The sequence below is a fragment of the Hyperoodon ampullatus genome (genome assembly GCF_949752795.1).
Source record: "Hyperoodon ampullatus genome assembly, chromosome: 2".
NCBI lineage: Eukaryota > Metazoa > Chordata > Mammalia > Artiodactyla > Ziphiidae > Hyperoodon > Hyperoodon ampullatus.
Window position 1 is genome coordinate 112,981,269 of NC_136915.1, and position 19,372 is coordinate 113,000,640.

The window sequence follows — 19,372 nt, forward strand, 5'->3', positions numbered from 1 at the left end:
GAAAGCCCGCGTGCAGCAACAAAGAACCAACACAGCCAAAAATGATAAATAAATTTATTTAAAAAAAAAAAAACGGGCTTCCCTGGTGGCACAGTGGTTGAGAGTCCACCTGCCGATGCAGGGGACGCGGGTTCGTGCCCCGGTCCAGGAAAATCCCACATGCTGCTGAGCAGCTGGGCCCTTGAGCCATGGCCGCTGAGCCTGTGTGTCCGGAGCCTGTGCTCTGCAATGGGAGAAGCCATGACAGTGAGAGGCCCATGTACCGCAAAAAAAAACAAAAACAAAAAACAAACAAACAAAAAAAAAACACTCTTAGAGAAAGTACTCAAATAAGAAGAGAGATAAATGAGGATGATGCTTGAGATATGGGGAGTAAAATTGGTTAAATAATATAATAAAACTGATTATTTTAAAAAGCCAAAGGGCAAGGGAGAGAGAGAGAGAATGAAATGGTTGGTTGGAGAGCAGAGTCTCCAGTTGCTGCAGGTTTTATTTGCAAAAAAAGGACTTGGCAGAAAATTTTATTATCGGCTGGAGGAAAAGTACTTGAGGGGCAAGACAGCTAGCCTTTGGTTGTGGAATTACACAAAAGAAGAATCAACCTGAATTTTAAGAACTGTCAAGATGATGAGAGGAGAGAGAGGAAAGGGCAAGACTAAAAGGATATGAGGGTGTGAAAAAGTACTTTTGCTATTAAGGGAAATATAAAATGAATGATACATTTAGAAATTATTCTAAGGAGGAACATGGAGTTAAATTAAAGCAATCACAACATTGTAAAAATATAGAATGTATAACTTTTAAAATATAAGAAGAAAGTTGGCTCCATCCATTGGAAAGCAAGAAAGAAAAAAACAACAAAAACGCACAGTATACGGAAAATTAAAATGTCAGAATAAGTCCTAATACTATAAAGGAATCTGTAATAAAGGTGAACAAAATAAACATACTTGTTAAAAGACAAAGATTCCCAAGTTGGGTTTAAAATTTTTTTCAGCAATATGTTGCATACAAGAGAAACATTTAAAAGAAAAATGTATTAAATTTTAAATATTTTAAATAAAAGAACAGGAGAAAATACACCAGGGAAATATAAAGCATAAGGAATATCAGGGAATTAATTTTGATATTTGATAAAAGAGAATTCAAGATGAAAAAATATGAGACAAGAGGAACATAATACAAGAAAATACAAACATCATGAACATTAAAACACCAATAATATAGCCTCAAAATATATAAAGCAACAGCTAACAAAACTTCTGGAAGAAATAAATAAATTATGGTTAGAAATTGTAATTAACTCTTCTCAGAAACTGATCAAGGAGACAAAAAAAAGCAGAAATATAAAATAGCTGAATAATGTTATTGGTAAATTCAAACTATTTGGTATATATATATATAGACTCCTACACCCAACAAAGAGAACATAAACATTTTTTTCTAGCACATGTGGATCATGTAATATTGAATAAGCTCTAGGACACAAAAGAAGTCTCAATAAATTTCAAAGGATCATTATTACACAGATTATGTTTTCTTACTATAATACAATAATAATTTTAATTAATAGATAATAAAATAGTTTTAAAAGAAACAGAAAAAAAATGAAAACAGCCTTACTGTTCATCAACAGTATAGAGAAATAAATTAGAGCTTTTTTTTTTTTTTTTTTTTTTTTTTGCAGTACACGGGCCTCTCACTGTTGTGGCCTCTCCCGTTGCAGAGCACAGGCTCCGGATGCACAGGCTCAGCGGCCATGGCTCACGGGCCCAGCTGCTCCGCGGCATGTGGGATCTTCCCAGGCCAGGGCACGAACCCGTGTCCCCTGCATCGGCAGGCGGACTCTCAACCACTGCGCCACCAGGGAAGCCCTGGAGCATATTTAAACAATGAAATATGACACAGTAATGTAAATGAATGAACTTCATCAATATGGATAAAACAAGAGAGGAAGTTGCAGAAGAATCCATGCGTTATGGTACTATTTATGTAAAGTGCAAAAACATGCAATACTAAATAACATATTGCTTAGGAATGTGTACACGTGATCAAAATTATTTTTTTTAATCAAGGGAATCATAAACGCATAATTCAGGATGGTGGTAAAAAACTATAAACTCATAATTCAGGAGCAAAATTTGCCACCCCAAAATGTGTCTCTTTGGCTTGAAGATTAATTTAATTTTAAGAAACATAAGACTCAGGAAGTCTTTCTTTTAACATCCCCTTTGCTGCCTAAAGAATTTGAATAAAAGCCAGAATAAAGCTATCACCAGAGCTATCTGCAAAGAATATAGGCTAGGTGTGGTAGGGAAAGATTAGAGTCCACTAGTGTCCGATTGTCTCTGCATGGCCCAGCAAATATTTATTTACAAAATATTTGCTTCTCTATCTCCAACTGAACTGTGTTCCTCTCCTTTGAAGTTCCAAACAACTACCCCCAAATTCCTCTTTTGTCTTTAGCTGAAGATGATATTTAAGGTGAGGGTTTTGACCATTTTGGTGAGTTACTTAGTTTTCCTAGGTCTCGCCCATGTATACATCTTACTAACCTTTTGTTTGATTTTCTCCTGTTAATCTGTCTCATGTCAATTTAATTATTAGACCAGCCAGAAGAACCTAGAAGGGCAGAGGAAAATTTCCTCCTCCCAACAGTGGCTACAGCTGTGGAGAGGGCCAGTGCAATATAGGATTGCACGTGGAGACCTTCACCTAGATCTGTAAATTTTGTTTGTTTTAAGGGATCTAAAGCCAATTTTTTTTTTTTTTTTTTTTTTTTGTGGTACGCAGGCCTCTCACTGTTGTGGGCTCTCCCGTTGAGGAGCACAGGCTCCGGACGCCCAGGCTCAGCAGCCATGGCTCACGGGCCCAGCCGCTCCGCGGCATGTGGGATCCTCCCGGACCAGGGCACGAACCCGTGTCCCCTGAATCAGCAGGCGGACTCTTAACCACTGTGCCACCAAGGAAGCCCTAAAGCAAATATTTTTTAAATGTTCAAATTCAACAAAGCTTATGACTGGATAATGTGCTATTTTCTATACTCTTCTGTATGCCTGAAATATTTCAACATTAAAATAGTAGGAAAAGAAAAAGAAAGAAAAGAAGAGAGAGCATCCATGGAAGAAAAGCCAGCCACAGACAAGGTAGGAAAATCCAGTTAGCCTGAGATTTTCCCATGGAACTCACAATGGCAGCAAACAGAGGAGCCATGTCTACAGGGCACAGAGAGAAAGAATGTATGACCTGAGAATTTTATGCCCTGCCAAGCAGCAACAGTCTCAAGCTGAAAGAACTCAGGGAATACAGAAGCCAAGAGCCCTTTGAAATCCAACCAACCAAATAATGACTCAAATAAAGGATGCCGGAATGGAGAAGCCAGGCTAAAAGGTCTGTTTGTGAGAGCTGAATTCATAGAACTAAGACTAAACTTGCATTGGAAATCGTGGTTACAAAACAGAATGTGAATACTGTATACGTCGACATTTTTAAATGAACTAATATAACTATCAGAAATTGGTAGATTGGGGCAGGGGAAATGAGAATAAGTGTAAATATACTGTTTTTCTCATCCTTCTGGTAGGTGGTGAGGAGTTGTTTTTTATCTCTGACTCTTTTACAAGCTAATATTTCTCATGATGAAAAATGATTTTTCACCACGAGATTTATTTTATTTCATAAAATTTAGTAATTTGTTCATTTTCCATTTGCCATTTTTCCCTTTTGTTATCTACAAGTAAAACTTAAATAGTACTTTTTATTATAAATAACATGTATTGTGATCCCATTTTTGTAACTTTTTTTTCTGTAAGTCTATCTATCAGTCTCTCTAGCTGTCTATACTGATAGAGAGCCAAATGGTATTCAACAAATGTTAATGCTTATTTCTGGGTGGTGGGATAGTGATTAATTTTTTTCTTTCTTCTCTGTATTTTGCTGCTTAATTTGTTGCTGTTGTTGCTGCTGCTAATGGATATGGGTCATGGGCATTCTTTTAGAAGAAACAGAAAAGATGACCTTGGCAGTAATTTCAGGAATGGATTGAGGCAGGATTTGTGGGAAGCAGAGAAGATTGGCCCTTGCAGTGGGGGGAGATGGTGATGGTTTTGAAATGATGGGAAGGGCATTAGAGAGGGAAAGAAGTGAACAGATTTGAGATTTATTTTTGAGGTAGAACCAATAGAACTTGCTGATCAATTAGGTATGGGGAGTGAGAGGTAAGGAAGACCCCAAGAAAACTTCTGGATTTGACTTGTACGGCTGAGCAGATTGTAGCGCCGTTAATATGGGAAGGTGGGGTTGAGGATGTGGATTTAGAGGGAAAACCAGGAGTTTGTTTTTGGACTTGGTCAGTTTCATATACTGTGAGACATCCATGTGGAAGTTCATTTATTCAACAAATATTGAGTACTTGTTGGTGAGCCAACACGGGTTGTGAAAGAATTCACAGAAGTATTAACAAGGGGAAAAAAAGAAAGTTATTTACCTTCTGAGGGAGGAAAGAGGCCAGATGCATAGAGTGACATTAGCCCCAAAGGCTGGGGGTTTGAGCCTTTCACAGGGCTTCAAAGGGCAAGGTGCAAGAAAGAGGGGGTGGGTTCATACCTATTTTGGTACAGAGTTGTATCAAAGCTGGATGTGCTTCTACAGGATGTGTTTTTTCTGAGAATTTGTAACTTTTTGTCTTCATAAATTTTCCAGTCCTTGGGTGTCTGAAAGAGACTTGATAGTGGCTCTTGACAGGCGTTACTCTATTTTGAACAATGTTAGATGGGTTTACACTTACTATGTGCTAGGCACTGTGGGATGCTACAGTGAACAAGAGAGACAATGAAATCTTCCCTCGTGTTGCTTGCAATAAACAATAAGTAGGGACTTACCTGGTGGCGCAGTGGTTAAGAATCCGCCTGCCAATGCAGGGGACACGGGTTCGAGCCCTGGTCTGGGAAGATCCCACCTGCCGCAGAGTGACTAAGCCTGTGTGCCACAACTACTGAGCCTGCGCTCTAGAGCCCACGAGCCACAACTACTGAGCCTGCATGCCACAACTACTGAAGCCCACACGCCTAGAGCCCATGCTCCGCAGCAAAAGAAGCCACCACAGTGAGAAGCCCGCGCAACGTAACAAAGAGTAGCCCCCAGTCGCCGCAACTAAAGAAAGCCCGTGCACAGCAACGAAGACCAAGCGCAACCAAAAATAAACAAAATAAAATAAATTGTTTTAAATAATAAAAAAATTTTTAAATAAAAATTAAAAAAAATAAACAATAAGTAAAACACATAGTATTCTAGAGGTCACAAGTGCCATGAGGAAAAATAAAGCAGGAAGTAGGAATAGGGTATACCAGCCTGTGGAGAGGTTCAATTTTTTTTTAATATATTTATGTTTTTAATTTATTTATTTGGCTGCGCCAGGTCTTAGCTGCGGCATGCGGGATCTTTGTTGTGGCACTCAGGCTCTTAGTTGCAGCATGCGGCATCTAGTTCCCTGACCAGGGATCGAACCCAGGTCCCCTGCATTGGGAGCCTGTGGCCTTAACTACTGGACCACCAGGGAAGTCTCAAGAGGTTCAATTTTATTTATTTTTTTTTACAACTTTATTGGAGTATAATTGCTTCACAATGGTGTGTTAGTTTCTGCTTTATAACAAAGTGAATCAGTTATACATATACATCTGTTCCCATATCTCTTCCCTCTTGTGTCTCCCTCCCTCCCACCCTCCCTATCCCACCCCTCCAGGCGGTCACAAAGCACCGATCTGATCCTCCTGTGCTATGCGGCTGCTTCCCACTAGCTAGCTACATTACGTTATATATGTCCATGCCTCTCTCTCGCTTTGTCACAGCTTACCCTTCCCCCTCCCCATATCCTCAAGTCCATTCTCAAGTAGGTCTGTGTCTTTATTCCTGTTTTACCCCTAGGTTCTTCATGACATTTTTTTTTCTTAAATTCCATATATATGTGTTAGCATACAGTATTTGTCTTTCTCTTTCTGACTTACTTCACTCTGCATGACAGACTCTAGGTCTATCCACCTCATTACAAATAGCTCAACTTCATTTCCTTTTATGGCTGAGTAATATTCCATTGTATATATGTGCCACATCTTCTTTATCCATTCATCCGATGATGGACACTTAGGTTGTTTCCATCTCCGGGCTATTGTAAACAGAGCTGCAATGAACATTTTGGTACATGACTCTTTTTGAATTATGATTTTCTCAGGGTATATGCCCAGTAATGGGATTGCTGGGTCATATGGTAGTTCTATTTGTAGTTTTTTAAGGAATCAAGAGGTTCAATTTTAAATAAAGTGGTCAAGGAAGTTTCCACTGAGAGAGAGACATTTGATCAAAGACCTGAAGTAGATGAGGGAGAGGCCATGTGACTATCTGGGGAAGAGAGTTCTTCTCTAGCACCCAAAGAGGGGATAGTGGGAACCTCTGATTTATAGGCAGAAGTTCAATTGGTATCTGAAATGGGGGGGGCGGAATTCGGGGGGACGTTTTGTAGGACTGAGCCCTTAACCTGTAGATCTGATGCTATCTCCAGGTAGATAGTTTCAGAATTGAGCTGAATTATAAGAGACCCAGCTGGTGTCAGAGGATTGCTTGGTGGCGTGGGGAAAAATCTCACACATTGAATTGGAATTGGTGTCAGAATTGCAGACGCTTTTTAGACACAACCTCTTCTCTTCTCACTCCATACTCTATCCCTTGGCATGCTCATCCATGCCCAATGCTTAGGTTTCCATCTATGTTTCTGCCTCCCAAACCGTCAATCCAGCCCTCCTCTCTGAACTCTGGATGTGTATATCCAACTACTTTTTTGACATTACCATGTGACTATCACAAGAAGATGTCTAAAACTAAAATTGCAATATCCACACACCTACTGCCCCAAATCTGGGCCTCCTCCAGTTTTCCCTGTGGCAATAAATGGCACCACCATTTATTTGGTTTCACAAGCCAGAAATATGGGAGTCACATGCACACCTGCCTCTCCCTGATCCATCATGCCCAGCCCATCAAGGCCTGACTATTTTACCCCCTAAATCTCTCACGAATGCATCTACTTCTCACATTTCCCCACCACACCACTCCCCAGAACTCACTGTTCTTCATCTCTGCTTTATTTTTCTTTACATATCATATGATTTCTTTGTTTGTTTGCTGCTCACATATCTCCACCTGACTAGACTCCAAGCTCCATAGAGATAGAATAGTGCCTGGCATGTAGTGAGCACTAAATAAGCACGTGTTGACTGGATAAATGAGCCTGCACTCTCTCCACCCGAGTTCAGGAGATAATCGTAGTTAAGAACAGCAGCTCTCAAATCAGACTGCCTGGGTTCCACCACTTGTCAGTTCTATGATCTCTGGCAAGTTATGTAACTTCTCTGTGCCTCAGTTTCCTCACCTGTAAAATGGAGATAACAAAAGTACTTACTTCATTGGGTTGTGGGGATTAGGGAGTTATTATATGTGAAATAGAACAATGCCTGGTATAGAGTAAGTACTCAGTAACAATTAGCAATTATTTGCTATTATTTGTTAAATTACCTCTTCACTGGTCTCCCTGCCCCAACTCTACCCCCTCTCTTAATCTTTTCCATATTGAAAAATGGAATTTTTTTTTTTTTTTTGCGGTATGCGGGCCTCTCACTGTTGGGGCCTCTCCCGTTGCAGAGCACAGGCTCCGTGGCCATGGCTCACGGGCCCAGCCGCTCCGCGGCATGTGGGATCTTCCCGGACCGGGGCACGAACTCGTGTCCCCTGCATCGGCAGGCGGACTCTCAACTACTGCACCACTAGGGAAGCCCTGCAAAATGGAATTTTAAGTGAAATTTTTCAAAGTGCAAATCTGATCATGTCGCACACCCAAGCGCACATAAACACACACACACTCACATTGCTGAAAAAGCCATTCAGTGGCTACCAATCCTTAACATGTCCCTCAGGGTCTTGCCCACCCCTCCAGCCTAACCGTGTATCTCTCTCCACCTTGTTCTTGGGCTTTAGCCACACTTAACTTTTCCTCGGTAACTCTTCCTGCCCCCTTCCTGCCACAGAGCCTTTGCATATAATGGTCCTTCTATCTAGGTAGCACTTCCTCCCCTCAACTTCACTCTCACCCTCCCTCTTCCCTTTGCCTAGATAACTTCTGCTCATCTTTCAGATCTCAACTCAAGAGTCACTTCCATAATGACATTCCCCACTCCCAGACTAAAATTCAAGTTTCTTTGTTTAAAATTACCGTAGGGAATTCCCTGGTGGTCCAGGGGTTAGGACTCAGCACTTTCAGTGCCGTGGCCTGGGTTCAATCCATGGTCAAGGAACTAAGAGTCCGCAAGCCATGTGGTGTGGCCAAAAAGAGAAAAAATTACTGTAAATTTGATCCCTTAGCAGTTGACCTCAGTTTGTAATTATCCACTTGTTTGTGTTATCACGTGGTTATTTATTGTCTTCTCTAAACTGAAAGCCCCATAAAATCAAGAAACATACTTTTCCTCCTCTTTTTATTGCAGTATCTACTGTGCCTGGCACATACAAAGTACTACCTTCTGAATGAGTGAATGAATAAATGAATGAATGGGTCCTCAGCAGAAGCAACCACAACCACCATACAGGTCCCCTTCATAGTTATCGGGACCAAGACACAGACAACAGTCTCTGCCCTTTGGGCAGTTCACAGAGTTAGTAAAAGAGAGGGTCTGAGTGGCAGGTCAGCTGGTCACCAGCAGTGTGTCTTTGACTAAGCCACGTCACCTCTCTGAGCCTCCATATCTTCATCTGTAAAATGTGGATCATGATTCTTATCTCACAGGGTTAAGGAGGACCAAATGAGCCTTGGATGAGAAAGTGTTTTTTAAAACTTTTAACATTGAACAAACAGAAAGGATTGTTTTATTTTCCAAAAGGGAACTTTACTAGGAATTGAAATGGAAAGAAAAGCCAAATATACAGGAAGTACAAAAGCTGACCCAGGTGGCTTTAGTTTCCTTACCCTAATGTGGCAAGATAAGCCAGGTTCTCGTCCCATAGAATGACAAGCCTGGCTACAGATGGGTTTGTGGGTGCAATTTATTGGGCACCCACAACCTCAGTCCCAATAGTTTAGACACTAGGCCAGGCCAGTGTGAGACACAAGACAGAGGGACCCTTCTCAGCTCTACTGTGGGACCCCCACAGGAGCCTGTTCTGGCCCCCATCCCCTGCTCTGCTCAGGCCCTGCTTGGGCCATCTGGTCCCTGGACTCCTGGGTGAGGGAGGAAGGCCCACCCTTCTCTGGCCCCAACACTCCCCAGAGAGGCCTCCAGCTGAGCTGCCTGACCTCAAATTGGCTGCTTTTGCTCCTTTGGGGCCTCTCTGGCTCCAGGCCCTGGAGCCCAATCCTTGATTGTTGTTGTTTCTCTGACCTCCACTGAAGCTCAGCATCCTCCCCAGTGCTCTAGGCTTACACTTAGACCCCTCTAGAAACAGGCCTCTAACTGGGGTCACACACCAGCTCATTTTCTGCCAGCTGCTCTTAAGTCTTTACCTGTGAAGTGTTTGTTTCCAGACACAAACCAGGGGCAGTGAAGGGAGCCCTATTCTGAGTTGCCTCCAGGATCTCTCATGCCATCCCCACACCTTAGGCTTCACATCAAGTCCTTGGCAAAAGACTTGTACACTGAAAATGACAAACCATTGCTGAAAGAAATTGAAGAAGGCACAAATAGAGGGAAAGACATCTCATGTTCATGGATTGGAAGACTTAATATCATTAAATGTCCATACTATCCAAAGTGACCTACAGATTAAATACAATCCCTATCAAAGTCCCAGTGGCATTTTTTTAGAAATAGAAAAAAAAAAACTATCCTAAAAGTCATATGGAATCTCAAAGGACCCCAAATAGCCAAAACAATCTTGAGAGAGAAGAGTAAAGCTGGAGGCCTCACACTTCGTGATTTCAAAACATATTATAAAGCTACAGTAATCAAAACAGTATGGAACTGGCAAAAAGACAGACAGACATACAGGGACTTCACTGGTGGTCCAGTGGGTAAGACACTGTGCTCTCAATGCAGGGGGCCCAGTTTCGATCCCTGGTCAGGGAACTAGATCCCACATGCATACCACAACTAAGAGTTCACATGCTGCAACTAAGAAGCCCGCATGCCGCAACTAAAAGATCCCACGTGCCACAACTAAATATCCCGCATGCCGCAATGAAAATCCTGCATGCCACAACTAAGACCCAATGCAACCAAAATTAATTAATTAATTAATTTAAAAGATAGACATATAGACCAATGGACCAGAGTGGAGAGCCCAAAAATACACCCTCACATATTTGATTGAATTATTGTCAACAAGGATATCAAGACCACACAATGGGGAAAGGATAGTCTCTTCAACAAATGGTGTTAGGAAAACTGGGTATTCATATACAAAAGAATGAATTTGGACCCTTACCTTATACCATATACAAAAATTAACTCAAAATGGAAACCTAAAAGTAAGACCTGAAACTATAAAACTCCTAGAAGAAAACATCAAGGAAAGTCCTCATGACATTGTAACAAGCAAAGATTCCTTGAATATGACACCAAAAAAAGATAACAAAAGCAAAAATAGACAAATAGGACTACATTAAACTTAAAAACTTCTGGGGAACAAAGGAAATAATCAACAAAGTAAAAAGATAACTTACAGAATGGGGGAAAATATTTGCAAGCCATATGTCAGATAACAGGTTAATTAATATCCAGGATATATAAAGAACTACAACTCAACAAAATAAAACAAAAAATAACCCACTTAAAAATGAGCAAAGGATTTGAATAGACATTTCTCCAAAGTAGATTACACAAATGGTCAAGGAGCATATGAAAAGACGCTCAACATCACTAATTATCAGTGAAATGCAAATTAAAAAGAAAAAGACACAAGATATCACCTCACTTTCATTAGGATGGTCACTATCAAAAAAACATAAAAACAGAAAATAACAAGTATTGGTGAGAATGTGGAGAAATTGGAACCCTTGTGCACTGTTGGTGGGAATGTAAAATGGTGCATCCACTATGGAATAGTTTGGAGGCTCCTCAGTTTTTTTTAAATAGAACTGCCATATAACCCAGCAATCCCACTTCTGGGTATACATCGAAAATAATTGAGGGGACTTCCCTGGCTGTCCAGTGGTTAAGAGTCCGTACTTCCACTGCAGAGGACATGAGTTTGATCCCTGGTCAGGGAATTAAGATCCCACATGCCATGCTGTGCGGCCAAAAATTTTTTTTAAAAAAGAAAAGAAAAAAATTAAAAATAGGATGTTGAAGAGATATTATCACTCCCATGTTCATTACAGCTTTAGTCACATTAGCCAAGATCTAGAAGCAACCTAAATGCCCATTGACAGATGAAAGGATAAAGAAAATGTTGTATATACATACAATGGAATATTATTCAGCCTTCCAAAAGAAGGAAAGTCTGTCATATGCTACAACATGGATGAACCTTGAGGATATTATGATGTTAAGTGAAATAAGCCAGTCACAAAAGGGCAAGTACTGCATTCCACTTAATATGAGGTATCTAAAGTAATCAAACTCATAGAAACAGAAAGTAGAACGGTGGTTGCCAGGGCCTGAGAGGTGGGGAATGGGGAGTTGCTGTTCAATGAGTATAGAGGTTCAGTCCCGTAAGATGAAAAAGCTCTAGAGATCGACTGTACAACAATGTGCATATAGCTAACAATACTGCAGTGTGCACTTAAAATTTGTGAAGAGTAAATTGATGTGTGTATTTTATCACAATTATATATATATAATGTGAATGAGTTCTTCACCATTCAGTCAAGGTAGTATTTTGACCCCCAGGATGGGCAAAGGATGTTCTTTACTTTTTTTTTGGCTATATTGGGTCTTCTTTGCAGTGCGTGGGCTTCTCCTTATGGTGGCTTCTCTTGCTGCAGAGCACAGGCTCTAGGCACGTGGGCTTCAGTAGTTGTGGCATGTGGACTCAGTAGTTGTAGCTTACAGGCTCTAGAGTGCAGGCTCAGTATTTGTGGCGCACTGGCTTAGTTGCTCCGCGGCATGTGGGATCTTCCCAGACCAGGTCTCGAACCCGTGTCCCCTGCATTGACAGGCGGATTCTTAACCACTGTTTCACCAGGGAAGTCCCTGTTCTTTACATTTTTAACTGGAGAATGGTTGCTGTGAAGGAGAGATGGGAAAGAAGACCAGTGTGCTACCTTGACTGCAAGCCCATTCTGAGGCAGGTCACTTTTAGAAGGTTGAGGATCTGTAATGGATTCCAATAAAACTGTCTATGCCTGTGCATCTTTAGAAAAACCTTAAACCTTAGGGGTAAGCTGCCCTGAGTTGAAAACCATTGATCCAGAGCGCACAGGCTGGATTTCCCGCCCTGTTTCTCTTGGGGGCATGTGCTGTCCTTCCATGGCAGGGGAGAAATATAGAAACTGTCATTGTCCCCTACACCAGGCACAAGTCCCAACTCTGGCCTTCCACACCCCTCTTTCTTTGCACCCCACTTTCTCATCCCATAAACTTCTCTGTGTATTAGAATAATCTGTACATGAGAATTCAGTATCTCTGTGCTATTCGTGACTCAACACTGAGGGTTGCAGCACCTCTCTCATGGAATTTCAGTGAGGACAAAATGGAATACACTGTGTGCCCAGAAGTTGAATATGAGTTGAGTTTGGTCTATGAGGGCCCAGAGGTGATGACACGTGTGGCCTTTGGACCTTCATGGAGGAGGGAAGTAGCTGCTGACCCAGGACTGACAGCACCACCTGGGATGCCAGAGTTCTACTTCTTTCTTGCCCTGCCCTGTCGGTGAGATTTCCCCTTGCCACCCCCTTGCATCGGGGCCCATGGCAAAGATCACCATGGCATGAGGAAGTTCCAAGCAGTGGAAAGGTTTTAATGAACTTTACAAAGGGACTGGGAGAGCGGGACACAAACTCCAAATCCAGCCTTTGTTGCCCATTTCAGTGTCTCAGGAGGGACGGGGCTCAACCCTGTTCCCAGACCCAGAGGCAGCTGGAGGGCAATCCCTGGAAGTCTCCTCTACCCAGCAGAGGGGCTGAGGGAAAGGGGAGAGAGGAGTCTCTGCTGGTGTTGCCAGGAACAGGGAGACCTGAAGCAGCAAGCTGACCTCTAAGGTCAGGAGAGACCCGGAATCAGGCAGGAACATCAGAGGTCAGAAGGGTAGATGGACTGAACAGGTGGGGAAACTCTTGGGTCCCCATACAGCACTGTCACAGAGGGGCCCCAGGGTCTGCTGGCTCCAGGGACTGAGACCCTCAGGGAGACACCCCTAGACTGAGACACTCACAAAGGGGCCCTGACGTCCCCCCTTGCCCTGTTCAGCAATGGTCAGGAGAAGGTCTAGAGGGAGAAGAGAGGACAGGGGGTCTGGGTGGGCAGAGGAGGGAGTCTAAGAAGAGCATCGGGGGAGGGGACGGTGGGAGGGTCCTCTAGCTGCTGCTCTGCTGCTCCTGCTGGCGGATGAGGTTGGCGATGGGGCTAGTGATGCCACCTATCAAGATCCAGTACTCGTCGAAACTGATGCACCCGTCATGGTTGGCGTCCAGGTTCTGGATGAGCTTATCAGCAGCCCTTCGGTTCCCGGTGTCCTGGCGAGGAATTGAGGGTCAGCAATACTGAGGTGGCAGCTCTACAGAGGCCCCAGCAAGGACCCTAGGCAGAGTCCAGGTTCTGGCCTGGGCTGCTGCTGCCCTTGGAAGATGGGAACAGAGCCCTCACTGGCTCAGGCCTGGGCACCCTGAGGACAGAGGGCTGGGCAGGGTGGAGACCCTGGTTTTGGGGGGATAACTCTGAAAGGACAGAAGCGGCGGTGGGGAAGGAAACCCAGAGAGGGCAAGAGCTTCAGGAGCTGGGTGGGGTAGGGGCCCTTGGGTGGGGGGACCTCACCGTCAGCATATGGTTGAGCTCCTTCTGAAGCATCTTCCGGAAGCTGCTTTTGCTGATCTTGTCCTTGACCAGGCCGTGCTTGGACACGTATTTGTAGAAGTTTTCCACCAGGACGACCACTGCCTTCTCCAGCTCCGTGTAGGAGTCCGCCATCTCACTGTCTCACACCTCGCAGCGCCTGGGTGCCAGGATGAGGGGAGGTGAGGAGACCCCACAGGCCACACCTGCTCCTTCACCTCTCTGCCCCTGATCTCCCGCTGGGCCCACCCCCTGGGCCTCTGGCCCCCCAGGCTGGCTGGTCCTCAGGAGGAAGGAAGCAGGGAAAGGGGAACCCAGGGTGGGCCTGGAATGAGAACTATGTGTCTCCTCTCATCCACGTGCTCCCCAGCTCAACAGCCTCAACAGGTTTTCCAGGCACTTCCCCAGCCCCAGGCACTGAGCTTGTCAGAGCCCCAGAGAGAACAAGAGGCTCCGTGGGAAGAGGATGAGAGCCAGTGCCCATCCTTCCGCCTTCTCCATACCTGGCCCACCCAGAGTCCCTGGCCCGGGGACAAGCACAGCTAGAAACTGCTAGGATGGGCTACATCCCCCACCCCCAAGGTTGGCCGAGACCCCTGCCCCAGGCAACAAAGCAGGAGGCGGGGACCTAGGCTCTCCCCAGTCCTTTCCGCCAGGCTCCAGGACAGTGCGTCCAGGGTCTCAGGCCATAGCTGCCCTTCTCTGATAAAGGACAATGTCCCAATCCATCAAGTGAGGCTTTGTGCAGGCCCCCAGCCAGCCCCGGCTAGCCTAACCTCCCTCATACCCACCCCAAAATATACAGCAGGATACAAGGGCCCCTCCTCACCCCATTACCTAAGGAGGAGCCCGGAGGTTCAGCCCCAGCTGCAGACAGCTGAAGATGGAGCCTCCACAGCCAGCCAGAGGCTACAAACGTCAGCCCCTCGCTCCAGGACAAAAGGCACTCACATTGCAAGCGGATACAGCCTACTGAATAACAGGATATGAGGGGAACAGGCGGATCTACTCTGTGAGTCGCCGCCCATGCCCAGAGCCCCCCCAAGTGAACCCTGGCAAATGAGCCTCCCTTCCCGCCCCCAAACCCAGGAATGAGTTGCAGCTGCCTCGCCCATTGGGTCTTGGCAAGGGAAGGTGGACACCGCCACCAGGGCATCCCATGGTTCGATAATGGAAGGGAAGTCTGCTTCTCCAAGCCCCACCACAGCCCCTGCCCCTGCCACCTGCTTTCTAATCCTCCTCTTGGCCATCCATCCCTCCTCCTGGGCCCATTGCCCTGCCCTCTCCACCTAGCTGAAGCCTGCCCAAACCGCACCTCCAGGGAAGACTGCCCTGACCCTTGCCCTCTGGTCCTCCTCCCCTGACTCCCACAGACTCTCAGCCAGCCTTGGCTGGGCCCACTAGCTGCTGTGACTGCAGTCTCTTCCTGGATCATCTCTCCCCAGACACCAGACCTTCCTTGAAGCAAGGATAGTGTTTCTTATACGCAGCCATTGTGTTAGGACTGGGAGACTTTGGGACCACTTTTTAAAATCCTGGATATACAACCTCCCTGCTTTTAATCTCTGCATCTCCTCTCGCCCACCTGGCCTGGCCCAATGCTTTGCTCAAGGTAGATGCTCTATAAATATTCCACCTCCTGGGGCTTCCCTGGTGGCACAGTGGTTGAGAGTCCGCCTGCCGATGCAGGGGACACGGGTTCGTGCCCCGGTCCGGGAAGATCCCACATGCCACGGAGCGGCTGGGCCCGTGAGCCATGGCCGCTGAGCCTGCGCGTCCGGAGCCTGTGCTCCGCAACAGGAGAGGCCACAACAGTGAGAGGCCACAACAGTGAGAGGCCCGCGTACCGCAAAAAAACAAAAGAAAAAAAAAAAATTCCACCTCCTGCCAGCCCTGATACCAGGTATCCAAGGCCCCTGACCACCCTTCGAAGATTTTTCTTTTACTAAACTTCTTCTGGAGGAAGGGTGAGACCCAGAAGGACTAAGCCAGGATGAAGGAAGGAAGGAGAGTTGAGAGGGAGAGGGGTCAGGCTAGGGCAACTCTGACCAGGAATCCTACCCTTCTCTCCCTTGCCTCGTCCACCTGACCGCTCTGGTCTGTGGCCGAAAGAATGAAGTATGGAAGCAGGACTGTAGAAAACCATTTTTTTTTTCCAGTACTCTTTACTTATTGTGTGTAATTGTGTGGCTCAATGTTTATACCTTTGTAAGACTTCCATACAAATGCTCTAACATTCACAAATGAGGACAAAAATGTTTCAATCCATGAACTGTCTGCCCTGCTGCCCTTGGGTGAGCAGTTGCCCAGGCCTACAACCAGCATTCCTGGGGATTCCGAAAGCTGCACCATGTCAGCAAGGACTGTGTCATGCTCTGCTCCCAACCAGCCTTGGGAGCGGGGAGAAAGTTCAGAGAATCACCCACTTTCACCATCCCAGGCCTTGTTCCCCAAGTGAGGAATCCTGTGGGAAATAGTCAGGGAGAGGAAAGGATAAGAAATGGGTTTGGGGGGCAGTGTATCTCTGTCCCTCTCCCCACTGGCCGAGCACTCCCCTCCCACAACCTGCCATCTTGGAGCCCAGTCCTGCCCTTCCTTGATACCATGTCTCAGCCTCTACCTGGCAAGACACAGGTGAGCTCCCAGGAGACATCTCAGCACCTGCTGTCAGGTACACAGTCACCCCGGAGAGCTGCGCTTCTGCTCCCAGGCCTCCCAGTAGTCCCCACCCCACCTTCTTCTAGTCAACTGGACAATGCTGGAGTTAACAATGTGGACAAATGCTTTGCTGAAGCTTTTTCTGAAGGAAAGGTGGTCGAGGGGAAGAGTCAGGTGTCATTACCCTCTTTCTCCCTCCCTTCCCTGGGGGTCAGGAGACAGGCTCTGCCACCACACCCATGCCAAGGTCACCTGCCCCTCCTGCCTGCCCAGTCCTCCCACCAAACCAGGCCAGAGGGTCCCCAGGCATGTGGTTGGGGGGAGAGGAGGTGGTGGGCCATCCCATCAGCCCCTCCCTGAGAAGGGTGGAGCAGGAGGTAGCTCCTGCATTGACTTTGCCACAGGTTGATCGTGGCCTGAGGGGAAGGGGGGAGGTGGACAATACACTGGAGCCTTCCAAACAAATGAGAATGGAGGGACTCGTCCTCCAAAGGACCCTCTCACCTGGGGCCCCCAACCCTCCTGCAATGTTCATTATCTTCACATTGGCTGATTCATCACTGAGCAACCAAGAGGCCCCCCACCCCCGCCCACCTCAGCCTAGCTTGCTGACTTCTCCAAAAGCCCAAATTGCCCTGACACCATACTCCTGGGTCTCAGCCACTCCAGCCCCACCCTCCCACCCCCAGGTGCTGGGCCCCACCCCTCCAAGTGCCTCCTCTTCACCCTCCATCTCTTCAACTCCCCAGTCCCTTTCCGTGTGGAGCCCTGAACATCCACCACACCCTCTAAAACTCACCTCCTCTTCCCCCCTCCACACACACTTCTTGAGTCTTAAATTGTTCCCAAGTGTTAGGATATGTCGCTGGACTCCTATCCCTCCTAGTCACCTCTCCTCTAGAGCCTAGGCCACTCTCAAGCCTCAGTTTGGCATTCTCTGCATTCCTTTCATCTACCTTGAATTTGTTCACTCATTTATCCACCATTCACTTGCTTACTCTCTCATACATTTCCTACTTAATTCACTCATTTGCCCCAACTGCCTGAAATACACAGGGAAGGCGCAATCTACACTGGGCTGGTAATGCTTTACTCAATTTGCAAGGTTGTTTCAAATTAACCTCTCCAGCCGCTCCAGCTCCATTCTGTGTTCCCTCTTCTCCTGCTCTTTTCCCAGTTCCAGAGGCTAGTATCTCACACAAGTGTCCCTGCCTACCCCCCAGCCCCACCCTCACAAGACTCACTGCATCTAATCCACACAAATGTACACAATCACAATGAGCAAAGAATTCTGCCATTTCTGATCCCCTCTGCTTGGGTGACCCATCTACCTTCCAAACTCTTCTGCTTTCGGAATACGTAGCTGGAGGAAGAAGACTGTTCCTCAGAAATTTCTTTCCAAACAAGTGAAGTTGGAGGAGTTTGGTGTGGACACGGGGACACACACACACACACACACACACACACACACACACACACACACACTGCTGCCCCTGGTCTCACCAACACCCAGAGAGCTCTTTTCTAGTCAGTGGGGAAAGTCTGAGCTCCCGCTCACCAGCACTCCAGGGCTCTGTCGTGGGTCTCCAAGCACACCAGCCTTCACCCACCCTGACCTGGACAGGGAGCAGGGCCAGGCAGGGGAAATGCTCTACAGGGCAGGGGGCTCCACCAAGCAAAGCAAGTCAAGCCAGAACCTGCCTGGGTCTTGAGGTAGAGGAGAAGCTGCCCAGTTTCCGGGAACCTCTCCTGGAGTTCAGGCTCCAGGGGGCCTCACCCAGGTTCCTCCCGGGCCCCATCGCCCCTCCCAAGGAACAGCCCCCAGAGCACCTGGGGCCAGCAGGTACCTGCCTGAGTCAAGAGGTGGAGAGAAGCAACCCAGGCCCCTGCCTCCCCTCCTCGGGCTGCTCTCAGGCTCCCTGGGCCCTCCCTGGCTTCTCCTGGACCCCATCACCTCTCTGGGACACAACCCCCAGCGCCCAGCGAGGCCTGTTTCTATGGTCTGGCTACTCTCCAACCTCCACCAAACACATCTGCCCTTTTTCTGTTGGGGAAAATCAGAGCAGCTGAGGGCAAAGCTTCTGAACACTCTGCCCGGTGGCCCAGCCCTGGGAGAGGAACTCAGTCAGCTGCTGGGCTAGGGAGGGGGTCTTGCCACCCCATCCACTCCTCTGAAGGCCTCTCCAACCCCCAAGCCCACCGGAACGCTCCATACTGGCCTTTTGGGAAAGTTAACAATTGACGAAAGCTTCCTGCTCAGTCTCTGCAGGCCCCCCTCCTCAGGCCCCCTTCACTGACCTCTGTCCGGGCCTCCAAAGCCTGTAGGGCCCCTCCAGCAGCCCCAGACCTCCCAGGACGGGCCTGGGGTGCTCACCTACCTTCTTGGTCCACCTCCTCTCCTGCGGGGCTCTGGGACCTGGGCTCTGGCACTGCCAAGTAGCTACACGCTCAGCCAGCCAGGACTCCTCCCCGCTGCACTCCCAGAATCTGTCCCACTCCCTCCTGGCCCTGCCTAGCGCAGCTGGCTCAGTGGGGAGGTAAGGTCTGAGCTCCCTCTTAACTTGGCCCTGGGGTTGGGCCCATGTTAAAGGGATACACACCTTTTTTAACACCCTTCCGCCCCCTACCGCAGAGGGAGTGGTGCAAGCTGGCACTCCCCCAACCCCACCCTCCTAACCCTGCAGGGCCTGAACAGAATTTACAACTTTGAGAAAGGAAGGGAAAGACTGTCACCTGCCCTTCTCACC

General features: G+C 46.8%; 1 protein-coding gene across 2 annotated transcripts; it reads right to left on the bottom strand.

Moving 5' to 3' along the window:
• Window positions 1-12,915: 12,915 nt before the first annotated feature.
• Window positions 12,916-19,142, bottom strand: S100A16 (S100 calcium binding protein A16). 2 transcript variants are annotated; one of them, XM_079697502.1, is made up of 3 exons: window positions 19,000-19,142; window positions 13,950-14,127; window positions 12,916-13,651 (listed from the first exon to the last, which is right to left on the bottom strand). In XM_079697502.1, exons 2-3 carry the CDS (start codon window positions 14,100-14,102, stop codon window positions 13,493-13,495), a joined length of 312 nt encoding a protein of 103 aa, XP_079553628.1. In that variant the 5' UTR covers window positions 14,103-14,127; window positions 19,000-19,142; the 3' UTR covers window positions 12,916-13,492. The 2 variants fall into 2 exon arrangements, with proteins under 2 accessions (XP_079553628.1, XP_079553627.1); XM_079697501.1 differs by having other exon boundaries at window positions 19,004-19,140.
• Window positions 19,143-19,372: the final 230 nt, after the last annotated feature.